Genomic DNA, 21,924 nt, shown 5'->3' on the forward strand with positions numbered 1-21,924 from the left:
CAACTGAACTTTCTGGCAACACACATCAAAGTGAACGCAGCAGGCCAGGCAGCATCTCTAGGAAGAGGTACAGTCAACGTTTCGGGCCGAGACCCTTCACCGGTACTTTCTGGACCAACTTCCCATGCAGGACTTTGTCAAAGGTCTTGCTAAAGTCCATAAAGACAACATCTATGGCCTTCCCTTCGTCAAACCTCTTGGTAATCTTAAAAAACTCCATTAAACGCAGTTAGCGCGTTGCTATTCCAGTCCGGGGCGTTCCAGCGTTTGCAGTTCAATTCCAGGGCTGTTCTGTAAGGAGTCTCTTTGTCCTCCTCGTGGAATGAGTGGATTTTGTCTTGGTACTCCAGCTTCCTGCCAGCCAAAGAGAGGTTAATTGGTCATTGTAAATTGTCCAGTGGTTAGGCTAGGGTTAAATCTCTGTTCCCGGTGCTTGCTGGGGCAGCATTGCTCATGGGGCAGAAGGGCCTTCTCCGTGCGAGTTATCAGGCCTCGTCTATCCAAATACTTGTAAATCTTTGCCCTTGGGACACTTGACAATAATTCATCCACGACTGACGTCTGGCTCGCTGGTCTACAATTTTCCAGGTTATTCTTGGAGATTTTCTTGAGCAACAGAACGACATTAGCTACCTTCCAGTCCTCTGGCACCTTACCCATATTGTAAGAATGTGACCCTGGCTCGACATTCCTGAATCGGGAAACATCTACCCTGTTCGACGTGTATGAATCTACTGACCATAACGTAAAGATTTTCTTTCCGCGATTTTTTTTAAGATGGAACGTGGGGGTGATTAGTTTTTGTTCGGGGAGGGGAAGGGGGTGGGGAAAACTGTGAAGTATAATGTAGCTATTGTTGCTCTGGTATCTCAGGCTCTACAAACAATGTATTTATGCAGGAATTTGATGGTTTTGTCCACAGACAAAATAGTTTCCAGTCTCTCTAGTGCTTTTGTTTTCAATTTTCCAATCTAATAGTTCAATAGTTCTATTTAATATCAGAGAATGTATACAATATACAGCCTGAAATTCTTGTTCTTTGCAGACATCCGCAAAAACAGAACAGTGCCCTAAAGAATGAGTGGCAGTAAAAATGTTAGAATCCCAAACCCCCCCACCCCCATTTCCTCCTCCCACGCACAAGCAGCAAGGAAATGACCCCCCTCCCCACCTACTACAGCAATGACCCCCCACCTACTACAGCAAAAAGCATCAGCACCCTCCACCCACAAAGCAAGCAACAGCAAAGCCCCAAGTGAAACCGTGATCTGCAGTACAACAAAACTAATCACTCACCCGACAGTTTGACATTCCACTATCTCTCTCTCTCTCTCTCTCTCTCTCTCTCTCTCTCTCTCTCGTCACCCTTTCACAGCAATAGGGGAGACATAACAAAACAACTCACTGATTTGCGATGATAAAGTCTGCTGAGTCACTTTCTTTTCCCCCCGAGTTCTCCGACTGGAGAATTGACAACACACTCTTCCCCCACCAACGAGGGAGGGGAAGGGGGAGGCTTCGAGCCACGCTGCTCCAGCAACCGCTGACCAACTCGATTAACTGTAACCTAACCACGGGACAGTTTACGATGGCCGGTTAACCCACCTGGTACATCTTTGGACTGTGGGAGGACACGGAGCACCTGGGAAACCCCACACATTTCACAGACTCCTTACAAATGGTGCTGGAATTGAACTGGGAACGGCAGAAAGCGCCGAGCTGTAATAGCGTTGCGCTAACCGCGGCGCCCTGACTTCCTGGGTATACATTTATAAATTGGGACTTAGATGCTAAACGATAAACTGATTGAAGTTGCAGGTTTTGAAAGGAGCATTTCTTTTTCTATTGGTAGGGATCTCGGCAAGTTTAAAATGGTGTTACTGAATGTGGGTGACAACTTACTGGTGGTTTTCAAAGCAAGAAATTGAACTATTAATAACACTTTTTATATGGAATATTGTGGTAAACAGTCACTGCAAACAATGAAGAGGCTGGTCGAGGCGTGCGGGTACGAGTCGGAGTGAGGTCAAGGCATGTTCTAGGAGAAGCTGGGACTTCAGAGATGAAGATGGAGCGGAGAGAAGTTGAAGCAGAGTTGTTTTGGAGCCCGTCCACGTAAACTGGGAGGGAGGTTTGATCCATCTAAGTGCCGCACTGATTTGGGGAGGTCGAGTATGGGCCGGAGGCCGTCCAGGGCGTATCGCTGCGGTGGGCTCGTAAACTCCCAGCCAGTTAGACTGAAAAGGCAAGGTACCGGGACCGGAGGCGAGGGTCAAGCCAGTCCTTCTCCACCAGGTTTTACTCCGCTAACCTTGGCGCTGAGGATGTGAGACGGCTCCGGCTGCTACACGCTTCGTGTCTGTGAGCTTCATGATGATTCGATGAACTGAGACCGAGGCTATGCGTCTTCTCTGGCTGCTCCGGGTCTGTGCACTCAATTTGGTTCGGAATGCTGTTGCTCGCTTTTACTGTTTGCATGATTTGTGTTTTTTTCCTTCTTTCTCTGCGCAGTGGGTGTTGGTCTTTTTTTTTATCGGGTTCTTTCATGTTCCTTGCTTTGTGGCTGCCTGTAAGCAGACAAATCTCAAGGCTGTATAATTTACACATTCTTTGATAATAAATATACTTTGAAGAGGCAAACTTGGAAGCCGGAGTCTGTCCGTATGGGATGTGAAATTAGAAGGCACCTTATCACATAGTTAGGATCTGTGTTGCACACCACCACAATTTGCGATGGATGCTAGTTCAATTAACGTTCATAAACCTGAGAGATGTTCCATTGATGAGGATGTGAAATAACATGGAGCCAGGTTAGCTGAATGGGTTCCATTAATATAGAAAACACAGAAAACCTACAGCACAATACAGGCCCTTCGGCCCACAGAGTTGTGCCAAACATGTCCCTACCATAGAAATTACTAGGCTTATCTATAGCCCTCTATTTTTCTAAGCTCCTTGTACCTATCTAAAAGTCTCTTAAAAGACCCTATCGTATCCACCTCCACCACCGTTGCCGGCAGCCCATTCCACACACTCACCACTCTCCGAGTAAAAAAACTTACCCCTGACATCTCCTCTGTACCTACTCCCCAGCACCTTAAACCTGTGTCCTCTTGTGGCAACCATTTCCGCCCTTGGAAAAAGTCTCTGACTTTGCACATGATCAATGCCTCTCATCATCTTATACAGCTCTATCAGGTCACCTCTCATCCTCCGTCACTCCAAGGAGAAAGGGCCGAGTTCACTCAACCTGTTCTGGTTAATTGCGCCATCAGTTTATCAGGACAGCTGCTTACTTGGAAAACTCTTAACAAAAAACAATCAATAATTGCCTGGATTATCTTTATTTATTTGGGACGCTGTGTACTTTATTGGGACAGGAGACTTGCTGAACACATTCTCATTGGCGTCAGTCATCATTGTGTGGCCGATAGAAACTACACTGCATTTAGAGCAAACAGTTTTAAATAACGTCAGTTGAGTGTGTTTGTGTTCAAAGAGCAGCGATTTTTGTCGATTATAGTTCGTGTGCAATAAACAGTAAGACAAACCAGAACTGTTTTGCTCACTGCGATTTCAAGCATTCGGTCTTGGAGATTACAGAAACGGCTGATACTGAAAATGAAATGACTTCACGACTTCAAGTGCAAAGAATTTAAAGATATTGGCAGTCACCTCGAATGTGACAATGAAAATGAAGATGTGGAGAATGCAATCATCAAAAGCATTGTATGAAGGCAGTCCATTGTCTGCACTAGGTGTCCTGATTTTATCCACTTACAGTCAATCAGAAGAACAGGGCAGCATACGCTGGATGAATTCCTCTGTTGATAATGATTAGGCACTAATACAATTTTATAGTCCAGTAGTAGTAGTGAGAGTGGTTTTATTTGTTCTGTATTTCATTTAAATAGATTATTTGTTTCTTGATTTAACAGTTTTTTTTATTTTCATGAAACTTTGGCTAATTGGGGCAGCCCCTTAATTGGGCCAAAATGCACGAGTCCCGATGTATCCCAATTATCTGGAATCCACTGAATATGGATCAGCTGTTCCAAATCTGCTTTCATTGACCCTGGACTGGAGTGGCTTCCTTTCTGAGGGACTTTAATCCTCTGTTGGTGAGGGTGTTAGTGCACCGATACCATTTCCTCTTTTCATGTACTCCTCACTCTAAAAGTCATGAATTAGAGTCACATATTTATTTCTATCATTTGTCTGGATCAATAATAAAGCCACCCCGTAACAGAATGTACGTTACAAACTGTAGCCAACGGGTATTTGTGATGTGGCTCAGATGCCTGCAAATGGATTCCATAAATCGTGACTTAACCTGACCCTGTTGTATCGTTAAGTAGCTTGTATATTTTCTTAGCAGCCAAAAGAACCAATTCTCTTCCATACTTAACGAAGGAATTAGTGTCAGTGTAGTCACATGATATCTTTTGATAATATTCTGGCCCTCCTCTGAAGGTATGAAATGAAGCATACTCCTTTATCTGCTGAGTTTTACTGGATTCTGAAACCTCTGTCTTCCGAACCAGACTGTAAATTCATTCACTGAGGGTCACGAAAAAGGCAACAGAAGCCATTCAGCCCCTCGTGCCTGATCTGCCACTCAGTAGGCTGGTTTTAAGATTAGCTTTATTTGCCACGTGTACATTGAAACATATGGTAAGTTGTGTCATTTCCATGAACAACCACCACTGTGTGTTTCATCCTTTCTTCTCTTCTTAAACAGACAAAGCAACGAGCCAGTTACTTCTTGAAACTGACTGGGAATCAATACTACAGATCTGTGACCTGATTCGGCAGGGAGATGCTCAGTAAGTGTCTGTGTGTTCTGCCTTTTTCCTCCCTGAAAGAAGTTTGCATTTTACCTCTAATTCCCATGTCACTATGTGGTTAATATTCATGAATTGATTCTACCACGTGTGCCCCAGTGAGGTCCACCCACCTCACCTGGGGAGAATTGGAAAACCCACCAACGTGAGCAGATGTTGAGATCAAATTGAGCTGTAGCTCGCATTTGGCATTTTCTGTTACTGTGGGGAATTGATTCAAAGTATGTATGCAGTATACAACCCTGAGATTCGTCTACCCCACAGACAGCCACGAAACAAAGAAAACCATGAAAGCTGTTCTAAGAATACACATTAAGCCACTCCCCCATGTGTGTAAAAAAAAAACCAAATCGCGCAAACGGCAACAAAAATTATTGAGCAAAACACAGATATAAAACACAAAGTGAAAAGAGTCCAGACGTGTTCAGTTTTTTATCTGTGACCGCCCCCAATCAAAATCACTCAAAGCAGCAACAAAAAAAGGAGAGACTAGAATCCAGAAACACATCATAATGTGAAACATGGAGTCCAATTCACAAACCACATCTGGTAATCCTTGCTCAGGACCCAGAAATAAGGCACCGTCCTCCAACAGCATCAGGGGTGAGAGAGACCGTCACACTCAGGGACCTTCCTCTGGCAACAGTGAGGAGGAGGCTGCTAGACTGTGCTGGATAGCCATTCGCCTTCTGCACTCACCTCGATGGTTTCAGTCCACCTTGGCACCATAAACAGCGAGAAATGGAGTCGATCCTGGGTCTCTAGGATTCTTGGCCTCAAGGTCACGTACTTTGCTCAAAACGCCCTCAGAGACAGCAAGGTGCCAGATCACATAATCAACCCGAGAAACACCACTGGAATGCCAATTCCAGGCACCAACAGTAGCAGAAACACATTTGAAAGAATAAGAAGACATAAAAGAAATGAAAGTAGTAGTTTCGAGATCCAGCAGAAAGATGTCGCCCGTGGTTGTGTTGTTCGCTGGTGCTATCTTCTTCCAGATTGTATTATGATTTTTAAAAAAGATTAGAAATAATTAGCTTGATTTTTTTCACACCTCCAGTGAAATGTGTCATTTTGCGTTGAGAATGTGCTGGAGCAGCCCACAAGTGTTGCCACACTTCCAGAGCCATCGTAGCACAAACCCTCACCCCTGCGTCTGTGCAATGTGGGAGCTGGCTTGCCTCGTTTCTGAGGTCTGGCCATTCGAGTTGTTGTGCAAGGAATCGAGTTTGAGCGTTCAACTCAAATAGTCTTGCTCTACAAAAAACGCCCCTGGGTCTTTTTTCTTTGTGAATTCAGAGTGAGTGTTGCTAATTAGCTCACCAGGGATGTGAACTTCTCGTTGAGTCTTTGGATAGAAGCAGGGAGAGCCCACGTTTCTCCCAGAGGCTGTGAAGCCAGATCAGTCCAGGTTGCTCCCGGGCTCCTTCCCAGTGCTTCTCAGCCACTACTTTAGTCAGATGGGGTGGGGCACTGTCCTCTCTCCCCGGAGACCTTTATGAAAATGCAAGAATTCCTCTGCTACAATTTCCGGAGGTGGATGTGGGCATCCTGAACTTGCCCTAATTCAGTTCGTGACTTAATATGACTGATTTTGTTGTATTCACACAGGGCGAAATACGCAATCAGCGCCATCAAGAAGAAGCTGAATGATAAAAACCCACACGTGGTCCTCTACACGCTGGAGGTGAGCTTTCCTTTGTCAGCTGTGACCAAATTGTGTGACAAAGTCGAGCAGCGGGTGTTGGAGTAGTGTGGTTCTGGTGACGGGGTTTTAGAGCCTTTGGAACGCAGTGGCTGGAGTACTGTGATACATTGGGTCGGTGCATCAGATCGTGGCCGTGCTGGTACAAGCTCAGCTGTGGTGGGACCAGCCATTGTTCACCGCAGCTGGTTTGGGTGTGGCTCAGTAAGTACATGTGCAGAGTTAAAATGGTGCTGTCTTGGAAAGCAGCTGCATTGAAGTGAGATGGTTCGCTTTACAGGTACTGAGCTGTGTTGCATGTAGCACAATGTTGCCGCTAACTATGAAATGGTGTTAACAGAGCCCATTTTCACATCTTCCCCCGAGCCATTTCTGCTCCAAGTAGGACGCCTCCAGTTTCTCCCTTATCCCTGTAAATCTGAGTCTCCATTGTAAACGTTCCGGTTATTGAGACGTGTGTGTGGAGCTGACGGTCTGTGCCGTGACTTTCGTTTTGATGAAGTGGAAATCAGAAAATGCTGGAAATTGATATAGAACAGGAACAGGCCCTTCGGCCCACAGTGCTGTCCCAAACTAATCAAATCAGTCCTGGCTCAGTCGGGTCTCAACCGGAAGCACCGACTCTGTATTCCTCTGCCTGGCCTGCTGAGCACTTTGTGTGTTGCTCTGGATTTCCAGCATCTGCAGAATTGCTTGTGTTTATAATTAAATTAGTGATGAAAAGCCCAACTAAATTCACCCCTTCGACCTACACAATGTCTATATTCCTCCATGTGTGGTGGGGTGGAGATACAGGACGTCTCTACCAAAGGAGGCGTAAGGTGCTCCTTCCCCCTGCTACCCTTGGGCAAGGTGTAGCCCCGCTGATCAGGGTCAGATAAGTCCATGGGAGCAGGTGGTGGATGGTCGTGTGAGCTGCCAGTACAGATCACAAGTCCTGGTTATGCAACCACTGACGCCAGGCAGACAATCTCTGAAGAGTATTGATCATGGCCGGGGTCACCTATCTTGTAAAGACACTGTCCAGGAGAAGTCAGCAGCAAACAGCTTATGTAGAAAAATTTACCAGGAACAATTCTAGTCACAGACAGGCCATGATCACCACCTCGTACGACACAGCACATAATGATGATGATACCCTTCCTTTCCTGTAGATGTGCCCTACCTAGAGTTTTATAAAAGCTGCAACACATCTCCCTGATTCTTGGAACTCAATTCCTCAGCTAACAAAGGCAAAGATCCAATATGACTTCTGGTAACAGCAGGTCCAGCAGCATCTCAAGTTAAAGTTCCTTTGTGAGAACTGGGAAGGAGAGTAAACAAGTTGGTGTCAAACTGCAGGGAGACATGGTTTCAAAGATACATTTAATATCAGAGGAATGTATACAATATACATTCTGAAATGCTTTTTCTCACAATCATCCATGAAAACAGAGGAGTGCCCCAAAAAATGAATGACAGTTAAGTGTTAGAACCCCAAAGTCAACCCCCCCCCAGCTCCCCTCTCTCCCGCGCGTAAGCGGCATCAAGCAAAGATCCCCCCCCCTCTCCCCACCGGCAAAAAAAAAGCATAAGCACCCGTCACCGAGTGGTCAAGTGTGCAGCAAGCGCAACAGCAAAGACTCAGACTGGCATTCACCCGGTATTCGACATACCACAGGCTCTCTCTCTCTCCCTAATAGGGGAGAAAGGGATGTCTCCATTTCACAGCCAGCGGGGACACATAACAAACAGCTCACTGATTTACGGTGTTAAAAGTGGATAGGGCGAAGTGAATCTCGTTGATGAGGTAAGATCACGGTTGCTGTGGGGATAAACTGTAAATTGGTGGCTGCTAAATGGTGTTGGATCCTGGTGTTTTTGTGACTCAAAGGTTCTTGGGAAGTCAGGAGTGAGACATGAAACCTGTTGCTTTTGATCATTTTATAAAGTGTTAAAAGGGTAAAAAAAAAAGAGCTGCAGGAGCAAAGAAAGGATGAAGGCAAAAGCAGTCGTGGTTGTCTCACGCGCAGCCTAGAAATAATAAACACCTGGTGATAACAATTTACCTATTGAATAGTGTGACTGCTCCTGCAGAAAACTAAGAAGCTTCTAGAAAAATACCAAGGCAACTATACCTTAATTGTTGGAAAACTCGCTGAACAATTACGTGTATATAGGTGATTATACAAAAATACCAGCAAACATGGGAAAACTAAACTACCAGAAAAACTAACAATTCTGCAGCCAATCCAGCGATGGGGTCTGTAGGAAGTGGGAATGCTCAGAACAAAATGAGGACATTTAGAGAGTGAGAATGCAGACAAAAGAATGTAAGAGTTGTGAAATGCACGACTGCAGGATCTGCCCAGCAGATTACACAAAACTGAGTCTGGTCCATTTTGAAACGGGCGAAGAAAGACATGCGTCTGAAGTTGTAGAATTCAGTATTGGATCAGGAAACCTGCAACACGTCCTTTAAGCGTATGTTGGGCCTTGTTGGAGCAGAACAGAAGGATGCAGGCCATTCTATCCCCGCTCTGTCCAGGAGGAGAAGGAATAAAGATACGGGAAGTAGATGGAAACGAGAGCTGGCCTAACTCGCTGGAAAGTCTAAAACCAAGAAGCATAGTCGAGGATCAGGGTTGGCCTGTAAGGAAACATTCAGTTCAGTGGATAGAAACCAATCAGCTGTGAAGGCAGCAGATGATCGATCAACAAGTATCAGCAAAGCTGAGGCCAACGTACAGTGGTAGAACAGAGATATCTGGGAATGTAGATCCATAATTCCTTGAAAGTGGAGTCACAGGTAGACGAGAGCTTTTGGCACATTGTCCTTGGTAAATCAAGGTATTGAGTACAGGAGTTGGAATGTTATCTTGAAGTTGTACAAGATGTTGGTGACACCTAACTTGTAGTATTGTGTGCTGTTCTGGTCACCTTCTGACAGGAAAGATTGAAATAGTACAGAGGAACTTTACAAGGACGTTGCTGGAACTTGAACACTTGAGTTATAGGGAGAGGTTGAATAGGCCTGGAGTTTATATCCTGGAGCGTAGGAGAATGAGGGGAGACTTGATGGAAGTATACACAATTAAGAAGGGTATAGAAAGGGTAAATGCAAGCAGGCTTTTTCCAGTGAGGTTGGATGAAACAAGAACTGGAGGTCACAGGTTAAGGGTGAAAAGTTTAAGGGCAACCTGAAGGGGAACTTTTTCACTCAGAGGGTGGTTTGAGTGTGGAACAAGCTGCCAGGAAAGTGGTGGATGCAGTTTCAAATGCAACATTTAATAGAAGTTTGGATAAGTACGTGGATGGGAGAGGTATGGAGGGATATGGTCCAGGTGCGGATCGATGGGAACAGGCAGAGACTCGATGGACTAAGGGCCTCTTTCTGTGCTGTAACGCTATGTAACTCTGATAGTTGGGGAATATGGGGGGTGGATCAGTAGCAGAACAAGCTTGGAAAGACACGGTCCTTGTGTTTATGTGTGTACTGTACATGAAAGCCAGAAGTATGCAACTGATTAGTGGATGGCTTTGCCGGGATTAAACAATGCTGTATTTTGTTTCCAGATCTCCAGAATTCCTCGGACACTGAATTATCCCTTGCTTCTCTTCCAGGTTCTGGAATCTGTGGTGAAGAACTGCGGCCAAACTGTCCACGATGAGGTGGCGAATAAACAAACCATGGAGGACCTCAAAGAGCTGTTTAAGGTAATTTGTCACATGTATAGTGAAACATGGTGGGAGGAATCGTTTTCCATCAATGATCAACACAGTCCAAGCATGTGCTGAGGGCAGCCCGCAAGTGTTCGCACATTTCCGGCACCAACATAGCACGCCCACAACTCACTGACTCTTAAGCCGTACATCTTTGGAATGTGGGACGAGACCGGAGCGTTCAGGGAGCCCGTGCTGTCATGAGGAGAACATATAAACTCCTCACAGACAGTAATGGGAGTTGAAACCCGATCACTAGCATTGTAATAATGTTACCCAAACAGTTTCGCTCCCGTAGCACCCGCTCATATACACTCAGCTGTCACCTGTATCTCCATACCTAAAAAGTGGCCACTTGAGTGTGTGTTCATGGCCTTTTGCTGCTGTAGCCCGTCTACGTCGAGGTTTGACGTGTTGTGTGTTCAGAGATGCTCTTCTGCACACCACTGTTGCAACTTGTGGTTATTTGAATTACCGCCACCTTCCTGTCAGCTTGAACCAGTCTGGCCATTCTCCTCCAACCCCTCTCGTTGACAGGGTGTTTTCGCACACAGAACTGCTGCTCACTGGATGTTTTTCACTGTTCTCTGTAAACTCTAGAGACTGTTGTGCGTGAAAATCCCAGGAGATCAGTGGTTTCTGAGATACTCAAACCACCCCATCTGGCACCAGCAATTGAACCGCTTGACCATGTCTGCATACCATTATGCCTTAAGTTGCTGCCACATGATTGGTTGATTGGATATTTGCATTAATGAGTACGGGTACCTAATGAAGTGGCCACTGTGTGTGCAGTGCCCTTCGCAGCAGTACTGTACTGTAAGGCTGTGGCAGCCATTTTTCACTCAGTACAAACACTGAGTTCATGACTGGATCATCTGATGTTGCTTGAGACATAAATGGTGCCCAGGAGGCTGCGGAGAAATACCCTCCTCTTTGGGAAAACATTACATGGATCTGAGAGACAAGTATCTCATTCCAGAAGCAGTCACTGCATCGCCAATTTCCATACTTCCGGGCTTTTCTCTTTGGAGCAAAGGAGGATGACAGATGACTTGATAAGAAGCTCAGATAGAGTGGACAGTCAGTGCCTTTTTCCCAAGGTGTAATGGCTAGGGCCATAATTTTAAGGTGATTGGAGGAAAGTAGAAAGGGGATGTCAAAAGTGTGTTTTTTTTTAAACAGAGGGTAGTGGGTGCATGGAATACCCTGCCAGGGGTTGGTGGTGGAGGCAGATCCATTAAGGACATGTAAGAGTCCTTAGATAGGGACATGGATGATAGAAAAATGGATCACTATGTGGGAGGGAAGGGTTAAGTTGATCTTGGAGTAGATTATGGGTCGGTACAACATTGTGGGCCAAAGGGCCTGTATTGTACTATAACGTTATAATGTTCTGTGTATAACTTAGGATTCAATAAAATCTTCTTGATGTCCATATTCCCTTGGGTACAGTCATGCCATCTCTCAGGTGGTGTTATCCAAACAAGAGTAGTTGCCATCCATCTTATTAGTGAATGAGGTTCTTCCTTTTTTACGTGTTTGGATCCCAGTTGGATAAACCACAAAGTCAGGCTGTTGGAAATTCCTGTATGTATAAAAGGCAGTCTCATTTAGAAATTGGTTATAGTTTGAGATTAAACAAACTCATATTTGCACTCTGCTCTTTAGTGATTTAAGTCGGCTTCATACTCTGCCTTTAGCTATTCGTGGTATTTGTACAGATTTCATTTCCTGATGATCTAATTGCCTTGTGATGATAAAGTTCCTCCCTATTGCATTGAGATCATGTGATTGGGGCAGAATACGTTGATGCTGATCGTGTACTGTTCCTACACGGGTCACGGTAATCCAATGAGTTCAACTTCTGGACCTGCCTGTGATTTTTTTTCTTTTTAAGTGCTTACATAATCCTGCTCTTTCATGAATATCTCTTTGTTTACTTGTCGCCTGAAACCGAAGCTGAGCAGTGACGCCACCAACAGTTCATGGAAAGCTGCCAAAACATTCGTCCTATCTTGACGTTGGTTGACTGTTAAATCTCTTTTCTTCCCACGTTCACACGTCTATAACCATCCCCAAATCTGTTCCCCCGTGCGTCCCGTCCACCTCCCCCGTAGAATGCTTTTTATTCTTGGTCAGTTTTATGTTGTAACTCCTGAAGTGCCTAAACTAAAAGAATTTTAGTGTAATTTTTGTGCTGGCTCCTGTATTAACGTCGGGACATATCCACTGGGGACCAGTGTTTGTCCTTATTGATCGGATCTGTATAGCGTTAACTTGCTTAGGGACACAGCACGGTAACAGGCCCTTGCAGCCTAACGAGCCCGCACCGCCCAGTTACACCCTGTGACCAAGCAACCTCCTAACCCCTGCACCTTGGGGATGTGAGAGAGAACCAGAGCATCTGGAGGAACATGGGGTCACAGAGAGAACGTACAGACTCCTTACAGAATTGAACCTAAGTCACTGGTGCTGCGGTAGCGTTATACTAACCGCTACACTACCACACTGCCCTTGTTGTATAACTCATTTTAACTTGATAAACTATTGTCCTCCTTAATTTTAGGGATCATTTCCAGAGTCTGACTGAGAAATCCTTCCCCATGAATAATATTTATTGTTATCCATTCCAGCGAGTCAAAGTCATCCTTGGTAAATGTATTCTGACAAACCAACTGTTAGAGTGAGGTGTCTCACCTAACAATTATCCTCCTTAACACAGTTGTCTTTCCTCTTGGTTTTCGTGCCTGAGTTGCCTTTAGACTGATATTGCTCATCGGTGACGTTACTGAATGGTGCCTGTAGTGGTCTTTTGTAGTGCCTGAGGCAGTCAGCGAGTTCTCGCTCCTCTCCCTTGCTGAGTCATCTGGTGGAGTTACATGAGCTGATGTGTCGATGTGCTTTGCAGAAACAGACCGAGACCAACGTTCGGAACAAGATCTTGCAGCTGATCCAGGCCTGGGCGCAAGCCTTTCGCAATGAGCCCAAGTATAAGGTGGTGCAGGACACCTACCAGATCATGAAGGTGGAAGGTAAGATCTTCTCAGTAGCTGTGGGTGTAACTGGTTCAATTCTGTCTCTCCTCCCCTTCCAAATCTCCCCACTCTGTATATCCAAAAGCTGTGAGTGGCTCCAGCCTGCTGGTCCATCGCTCCGTTGTGGATCTGAGTGAAATCCAGTCTTGATTCCAGAGGGCTCTCTGGCACGTTGTTGGCTTTGCCAATCAGAATCGGTTTAATGTCACTGATGCCTGTGGTGAAATTTGTTGTTTTGTGGCAGCAGTACATTGCAATACGTAAAGTGCACTATAAGTTACAATAAAAGTTTCTCACCCCGATTGTCTGCTCTTTCATCATTTCCCTTTGCATCCTCTCAAGTCCCCATTTTTTTTACAAGTGCCTCGGTTAACACCAGCCCTCGACATCTGCACCTTCGTGGATCAGCGTTTGTGATTGCTCTTTGGAAGCTGTTTCTGATTCTTGTGCCGGGGGTGGGGGGTGGACGGGGGTTGATGGCCGCTGCCTCCTGAGGTGAATACCGATTGAACGCACAGCATTGTGCTCATTGCAGTCACGGGGTTCTGCAGATACTGGAAATCCAGAGGAACTCAGCAGGTCAGGCAGCACCTATGAAGGGGAATAAACAGTCAACGTTGGGTCCTGATGACGTATTTCAGACTGAAACACCTACTCAGACGTTGCCTGACCTGCTGAGTACCTCCAGTATTTTGTGTGTTGTTGTGTTGGTTGCCTGCTGCAAAGTTGGTGCACGCGTGTCTGGTATAGTCCCTGCAATTATTACAACTAAATACGGTATTTACACGATTGTTTTTTTCCCTCCCCCCCCCCCCAATACACCAATGACTACTGATATGTCTGCTTTGCTTTGAGTAAGGTATCTAATGTATTTAATGACTCGTATTTATTTAATGCTGACTGCATAATTAATATCCATTAAAATCACCCCAGCTGTGGGGCAACTATATGAACTTTGGCTGCTGAACTGCAGCTGATTGAATTTCTTTCCTCTCATGTGGCAGTTACCTGAAGCCTTGTTGTGGCTTGTGCTTCTGTATAATTTTATAAATTTGTTGATGAGGTACTCTATATCGCCTTCAGTTCTGGGTGCCTCATTATGTGGAAGCTTTAGAGAAGGTGCGTTTACTAGGCTGCTGCCTGGATTAGAGAGCATCCCTTATGGGGGAAGGTTCAGCAGCTACGTTTTTTCTCTGTAGAGTGAAGGAGGATGAGAGGTGACTTGATAGAGGTGCATAAGATAAAAGGCATAGATTGAGTGGGCAGCCACAATGATTTTCCTAGGGTGAAAATGGCTAACACAAGGGGTGGGGTGCATAGTTTTAATGTCAGGCGGATGCCAGAGCTACGTTTTGTTTTAACACAGGAGATTGGTGAGTGGGTGGAATGCCCCGTCTGGAGTAGGGGGTAGAGAGACGTACTTTACAGCTTAAGAGACTCGAGATAAGCACATGGATGATTGAAAAATGGCAGGCTGTGTCCGAGGACTGGAACAGAATTGTGGGCTGAAGGGTCTGTACAGTGCTGTAATGTTTTATGTTCACTGTCCTGTGTGTGTGCGCGGGTGCACGTGCATATCTGCCACCTGCATCTTTAATTTCTGAAACGATACTGTAACCTCAGCAATTGGTTTCCATCGGATGGGAATGTCAGAATGGCTAAGTGTATGTGTATGTGCACATGTGGTTTCACTATAACATTTGTTTTACAAGAGGGAAATCTGCATAATTACCAACAACCCCTGTGAATGTCCAGCAATGATGCGGCAAAATTTAAATCAACATTTTGTTTGCGATTGGAAGCCCGTTTGAATCGAAAATCCTGCAAAAAGTAGTGGATACAGCCCAGTCCATCACGGGTAAAGCCCTCCCCACCATTGAGCACATTTACACGGAGTGCTGTCACAGGAAAGCAGCATCCATCATCGGGGATTCCCAACCCGGGACATGCTCTCTTCTCACTGCTGCCATCATGGAGAAGGTACAGGAGCCTCAGGACTCACACCACCAGGTTCAGGGACAGTTACTACCCTTGAACCAGTGTGGATAACTTTACTCCCTCCATCACTGAACTATTCCCACAAGCTATGGACTCTCTTTCAAGGGCTCTTCATCTCATGTTCTTGATGTTTATTGCTTATTTATTTATTATTATATTTTTCTTTTGTATTGGTACAGTTTGTTGTCTTTTGCACGTTGGTTGTTGGATGTCGTCTTTCATTGATTTTATGATGTTTCTTGAATTTACTGAGTATGCCCGCAAGAAAACGTATCTCAGGTTGTATGTGGTGACGTATATAGTATGTACGTCGAGAATAAATTTACTTTGAAGTTTGAACCTGGTTGACCGTCTGAATTTATCATAACCAAATAGCTTGATGGCTCCAGGAAAGTTCATATAACAAGACATAAAAATCCTTTCAATTGTCTGAACAGGTAGAGCAGGATGGTTAACTAAATACCAAGTTTGAGAACTCAACATATTTTAAATTTTCTAGCCAAAACTGAATTCTGTAAGGTCCTCGAGCTTCACTTAGTAAACCAGGTACAGCTGATGAAATCAATGCCTTCAATCTCTTGACTTAGAATATTGTTATCTAACAAAGAAATGGATTATACAAAGTGATCCCAGTCCTTAACTCATAGTTTTGCTTGTTAAAATCAAAGAAGAGCTTCATCCTCTTGAGGTCTGCAGAGAAGTTGTCTCTTCACTGTTGCCTTTGCATATGAGAAATCTCATAGTTTGCAGAGGGCAGTGAAGAAAGTGCAGCTCTCAGCTTTGGGCTCCACAACCCAGAACGTGCCCCCTTCTCATTGCGACCATCAGGGAAGGAGGCACAGGGGCCCAGACACACCGCTACTGCTTTCGAAGTAGCTTCTTCTCCACTGCCGTCAGATTTCTGAATGGGCAAGGAACCCACTATTCTTACTCTCTTTCTGCACTTCTTATTTAATGTTTTATTATTGTAATTTATAGTATTTATATGTAATGCTCTGTACTGCTGCTGCAAAACAAACAAATTTCAGTGATAATAAACCTGATTCTGATTCTTATTCAATTTAAATTCTGATTTTTTTTTTAAATCTTCATTTCAGGCAATGTCTTCCCAGAGTTAAAAGAGAGTGATGCCATGTTTTTGTCCGAAAGGGTAAGGGATGTCAATCATGCACTTATTTAATGTTAATGTAGATTATATAATGTGTAAAATAAATGTAAGGTAGATAAGTTTTTGGAATGTTGGATGTATCTAATTTAATGTTTTGTCATCTACCAGGTTTAAATGTGTTGCTCTTGGTGAATTCCATAACTTTTCACTCAGTCTTTATTCTGCTGATGTGAGAAATTCTGTGGCAGCATTGGAGTGTTAAGCCCTGTGATTTGTGGAGGATTTATTTTCCATTGAAAACATTTCCCACATTTCATTCCTGGACGGTGCAGGACAGTAGAATTCTCAAGCATACCGTATGTGTGACCCTGGGACATCTCTGCTTTGTAGCCAGTACTTTATACTTTATTGTCACCAAACAATTGATACTAGAACGTACAATCATCACAGTAACAGCCAGTCGAGCTGCTGCCCCACAGTGCCAGAGACCCAGGTTCAATCCTGCTATAGAGCTGCCTGTGTAGAGTTTTCTTTCTGAGTTGTGGGTTTCCTCCACGTGCTCTGGTTTCCTCCCACATGCCAAAAACATGCTGGCTCCTATGTTAATTAAGCCACCATGTATGTAAGTGTGTATGGGTGAGAGGAGAGTGGGAGAAGGTTAGGACTGTTTGGTGGGTGCTGGAATCTGGGAGCTCTGAAGAAAATGGGTGAGAATTGAAAACTGGCATTAATGTGGGATTGGTGTATAATGGGATATTTGTTATCAGTGTAGCCTCAAAGAATCTGCTTCTGTGCTCTGTCAGAATCAGTTTATTATCACCAGCATGTGTTGTGAAATTTGTTAACTTAGCAGCAGTTCAATGCAATACATAATATAGAAGAAAAAAAATAAATCAATCAATTACACTATATGTATATTGAATAGATTAAAAATTGTGCAAAAACAGAAATAATATACATATTTAAAAAGTGAGGTAGTGTTCGAGGGTTCAATGTCCATTCAGGAATCGGATGGCAGGGGGAAAGAAGCTGTTCCTGAATCACTGTGTGCCTTCAGGCTTCTGTACCTCCTACCTGATGGTAACAGTGAGAAAAGGGCATGCCCTGGGTGCTGGAGGTCTCTAATAATGGACGCTGCCTTTCTGAGACACCGCTCCATAAAGATGTCCTGGGTATTTTGTAGGCTTGTACCCAAGATAGAGCCGAGATCTGCTTTTTGCCGTTATTTGCAATTGACATACAGAGTCATAGAGAACTACAGCACAGAAGCATTCCCTTTGGCCCATCTAGTCCGTGCCAAACTATGATTCTGCCTAGTCCCATTGACCTGTACCCAAGCCATACCCCTCCCATCCATGTACCTATCCAAACTTCTCTTAAGTGTTGTAATCGAGCTTGCATCCACCATTTCTGCTGTTAGCTCACCACCCTCTGAGTGCAGAATACTGAAAGGGAACTCTGACAACTGCCCAGGATGTACTGAAGCGTGATTTTATTTCAGATTTGTTTTGTGACACCGCAGGCTCCGGACTGGGTAGATGCCGAGGAATGTCACCGGTGCAGAGTGCAGTTTGGAGTGGTCACAAGGAAGGTAAGTAACTCCACAATGTCGCCTGTGGGTCAGGCAGTTCTTAAAGCCACTGGTGTTGAATCTCATTGTGAAACAGTGCCACAGTGCAAGAGAAAGTAACATACAAGCAAAGAGTTCATTGGCACCCTTTGTTACCCCGGGTGTTCAAAAGTACATTACAGTCAGTGAAACCATTAGTCATGGTCATGTTTGTTTTTAGAATATTTTAATTCTATTATTTCATTATTATTCTAATATTAATAAAATAATTTGTAATAGTAAAAATAATTTTATTGTGTTATATTTTTGAATTTGCCTTATGTTCCGTGTTGGTCTGCCATGCATTGTGGGCACGCTATGTTGGTGCCAGACTGTGTGCTGACACTTGCGGGCTGCCCCTAGCCTACCCTCGTGTGTGTTGGTTGTACAGGCAAACAACCCATTTCACTATGTTTTGATGTACATGAGATAAGTAAGTTTGAATCTTGAATAAGCATTTGTATGAAACCCCTCGGTTTCCTTGGCTGTGTAAGTCTCGGGAAGACACTCTCCAGCCCCACCAAACTCGTGAGATTGAGGTGCGTTCCCACCCCAAACCGCTTTTGTGTGGATGCTGTGTAATTTGCTACCCTGTTACAAATTAGTGATATGAAATAACACACAGTACACCACATACGATTAAAAGATTATCTTGATGATTCCTAATTTGACTAACAGGTCAGTAAAGAAAAGGGCCCATTTTAATGAAGCAGTCTCATCTGCACAAGTTGGAGCTCACAGTTTCTCCAAGTCACCAATCCTCCATCGATCTCATCCCAGGCTTTGTCAAATCACAGTCCCGCTCCAGGTCAAATCCTACAACCTCTTCTCTCCTGCGTCTTCCCTCTTCATCTCCTCTCAAACAAAAGCCCCAAGCCTCAAGCCCAACCTTAGTGTCCCTCACCAGAGAAACCTCCCCATAATTCAACCATCCTAATTGGATGACACACTTTTCTCCTCAAATCTTCAACAATAACCCAAACAAGCTGGAAACAAGCTTCTCTTACAGAACTGCCAAAATGAAATACATACAGCATAACAGTAAAATATGAACCAGCAAAACTATAATATTGCATTCCTTAGTTCAATACTGTTGTTATAAATTCTCCTTTCCAGCATCACTGCAGAGCATGTGGGCAGATCTTCTGTGGAAAATGTTCCTCCAAGTCCTCCACCATCCCCAAATTTGGCATCGAGAAAGAAGTCCGAGTTTGTGAGCCATGCTTTGAGCAGCTGAACAAGTTAGTAACTTCTGGTCTTGATGCATGGGACGTAATGGCAGGTTGATTTGAAAGGGCAGCTGGTCAACTTTCAGTAACAATGTTTCGCGTTTCCCATGTACATAATAATTTCTCAGTCTGCAGGGCTGCCCGGTGTCCGGTTGGTGTTAAACAAAGGTAAGATGTTCCCTGCTGGGAACTGAGGAGACACCTGCAAAGGTATTGGAATTGGTTTATTGTTGTCACTTGTACCAAGATATAGTGAAAGGCTCGTCTTACCTACTGTTCATCCTGATCAGATCATTACACAGTGCATTGAGTAAAACAATAACAATGCAGGATAAAGTTTAAAAGCTACAGAGAGAGTGCAGTGCAGGTGAACGATAAAGTGTAACATCATAAGGAGGCTAAGAGAACACCTTTTGTGCAAGGGGACTGTTCAAGAGTCGTTTACAGTGGGATAGAAGCTGTAAGCCTGGTGCTATGTGCTTTCAGGCTTATGTATCTTCTGCCCGATGGGAGAGGGGAGAAAAGAGAATGTCTGGGGTGGGTAGGATCCTTCATTATGGATGTCTAGGGTAGGTAGGGTCTTTGATTATGGATGTCTAGGGTGGGTGGGGTCTCTGATTATGCTGGCTGCTGCAATTTAGTGTGGACTTAGAGTAACACAGCCTAACTCTTGCTGAGCGTTATGACAAAGAGTTTGCAAGTACCTAGTTTTTCTGGTTAACGTACAATCGGACCTCGAATCAGCCTGGGAAGACGCAATCTTCCACCTGACACGATACTGTTGTTCAGCGTGTCCCGAGCTGACTTAAATTCACGATTTCACTTTGTTGGGAACTTCTCCCATCAGGGATAGCCAGACATGATCCTCTCTGTGACTGGGGCTTTGAGCCATCCTTGGCTCAGTGCCACTTGGTGTGGAACACATAAAGCCTAAGTCCAGGAGACTTGTGCTGAGCAATAGTCGCCGTGGCAACATGCTGGTTGCCCATGATTTGACCCATGGTTAGAAGGGGTGAGAGTTCAGTGACAATAATGAATAAAGAATAAAAACGGTCAGGGCATAAAACCAGTAATTACCTCCCCACTTTGTTGCTCTTAGTTTCCAGATAGATTAAAATTAGTTCAAATAAAAATCACATCTTGTTCATTCCGATGGAGAATATTTCCATTACATTGAAAGTTGAGATATCAAAACTGGGTGGTACTAGTGGTAACTATTGATGGGGAAAAAACGTGACCAGAATCTCTCACGGGCAAGCGACATGTGAACAGGGAGTGTGATGATAAAGTCCGGTTCTTTCTTCGCAACGAGCAGGTGTGGAGATTTCAGGATCAGTACTTCCTTATTTAGCTTGGCTTACTTAAAATATCTTACACTACATTTAAGTTGTGTATGGATCCAATGTTTATGAATTAGCTCGTTAATCTTATTCTTGCCATACAAATGCCGGTCCTTAATCGCCCATTTCTACATCAGTTACTTCACTTGGAGAGGATGTAATCAGTCAAATTACTTGCTAAATCCAATAAATTGAATGCTTTGGGGGAGAAATATTCCACTTTTTTGAAAACATGACACATTTCAGGGTGTTCTGTTCCTTGAGATTGTAAATAAATGCCTCCTTTTTAAAAAAAAACTCCAGTCCTTGCAATGACTATGTAATTCAGACTCGGGTGGTTCAGGTTGTTAAAGTTAAGAATACAGTGTGTGAATCTCTGGTGACGTATAATTTTTTTTTCACAGAAAGGAAGACCTTGACAGCAGTAACATGTACGCCAAACTTTACTCTTATATTGAAATGGTAGATTACAGTTAATCCATTATTGCCACGTAACTTCACCTTTCTGTTAATTTAAAGTTAATGAAATTTAACCTTATGCATTAAATACTGACAATCAGCATACGGTTTTGAATGTTAAAGAATCTGTAAAGATTTAGACCATAAGACATGGGGAAAATTTAGGCCATTCGGCCCGTTGGGCCTGCTCTGCCATTCCATCATGGCTGTTTTATTATCCCTCTCAACTTGTTCTCGTGCCTTCTTCCTGTTACATTTGACACCCTTACTAATCAAGAACCTTTCAATCTCTGTTTTAAAAAGATGCAATGACTTGGCCTCCACAGCCACTGAATTCAACATTCCACAGATTCACCACCCTCTGGCTAAAGAAATTCCTCCTCACCTCTGTTCTAAATGGACACCTTTCTATTCTGAGTCTGTGCCCTCTGGTCCTAGACTCCCCCACTATACGGAACATCCTAGATTTGTGAGAACCCTCCCCCCTCCCCCCATTCTTCTAAACTCCAGTGAGTACAGGCCCAGAACCATCAAACACTCCTCATTTATTAACCCTTTCATTCCTGGGATAATTCTTGTGAACCTCCTGTGGATCCCTACCAATGCCAGCACATCTACTTTTAGATAAGGGTCCAAAACTGCTCACAATGCTCTGTGTGGTCTGACAAATGCCTTATAAAGCTTCATCATTACATCTTTGCTTTTATGTTCTAAACCTCTGGAAATGAATGCTTACATTGCATCTCCCTTCCTTGCCACTGATCTTTAGGGAATCTTGCATGAGGACTCCCAAGTCCCTTTTCAACCCTGATTCTCCCCATTTAGAAAATAGTCTACACTTTATGCCTTCTACCAAAGTGCATGACCACGCCTCCCAAAACAAATTCCA

General features: G+C 44.1%; 1 protein-coding gene across 6 annotated transcripts in view; it reads left to right on the forward strand.

The window, feature by feature from the left end:
* The window catches only part of hgs (hepatocyte growth factor-regulated tyrosine kinase substrate), a 51,390-nt gene that overhangs the window by 2,759 nt on the left and 26,707 nt on the right, over positions 1-21,924 (forward strand). For 4 of the 6 annotated variants that reach the window (XM_063030575.1, XM_063030573.1, XM_063030571.1 and 1 more), the window contains exons 2-9: positions 4,742-4,826; positions 6,459-6,534; positions 10,156-10,248; positions 13,166-13,289; positions 16,388-16,440; positions 17,900-17,989; positions 19,124-19,248; positions 20,981-21,007. In XM_063030575.1, coding sequence (XP_062886645.1) covers positions 4,742-4,826; positions 6,459-6,534; positions 10,156-10,248; positions 13,166-13,289; positions 16,388-16,440; positions 17,900-17,989; positions 19,124-19,248; positions 20,981-21,007 — 673 coding nt within the window. The remainder of the gene's footprint in view (positions 1-4,741; positions 4,827-6,458; positions 6,535-10,155; positions 10,249-13,165; positions 13,290-16,387; positions 16,441-17,899; positions 17,990-19,123; positions 19,249-20,980; positions 21,008-21,924) is intronic. The other 2 variants (XM_063030574.1, XM_063030577.1) reach the window with 1 other exon arrangement.

This window comes from Mobula hypostoma, chromosome 22, assembly GCF_963921235.1.
Source record: "Mobula hypostoma chromosome 22, sMobHyp1.1, whole genome shotgun sequence".
In the NCBI taxonomy this organism is placed as follows: Eukaryota; Metazoa; Chordata; class Chondrichthyes; order Myliobatiformes; family Myliobatidae; genus Mobula; species Mobula hypostoma.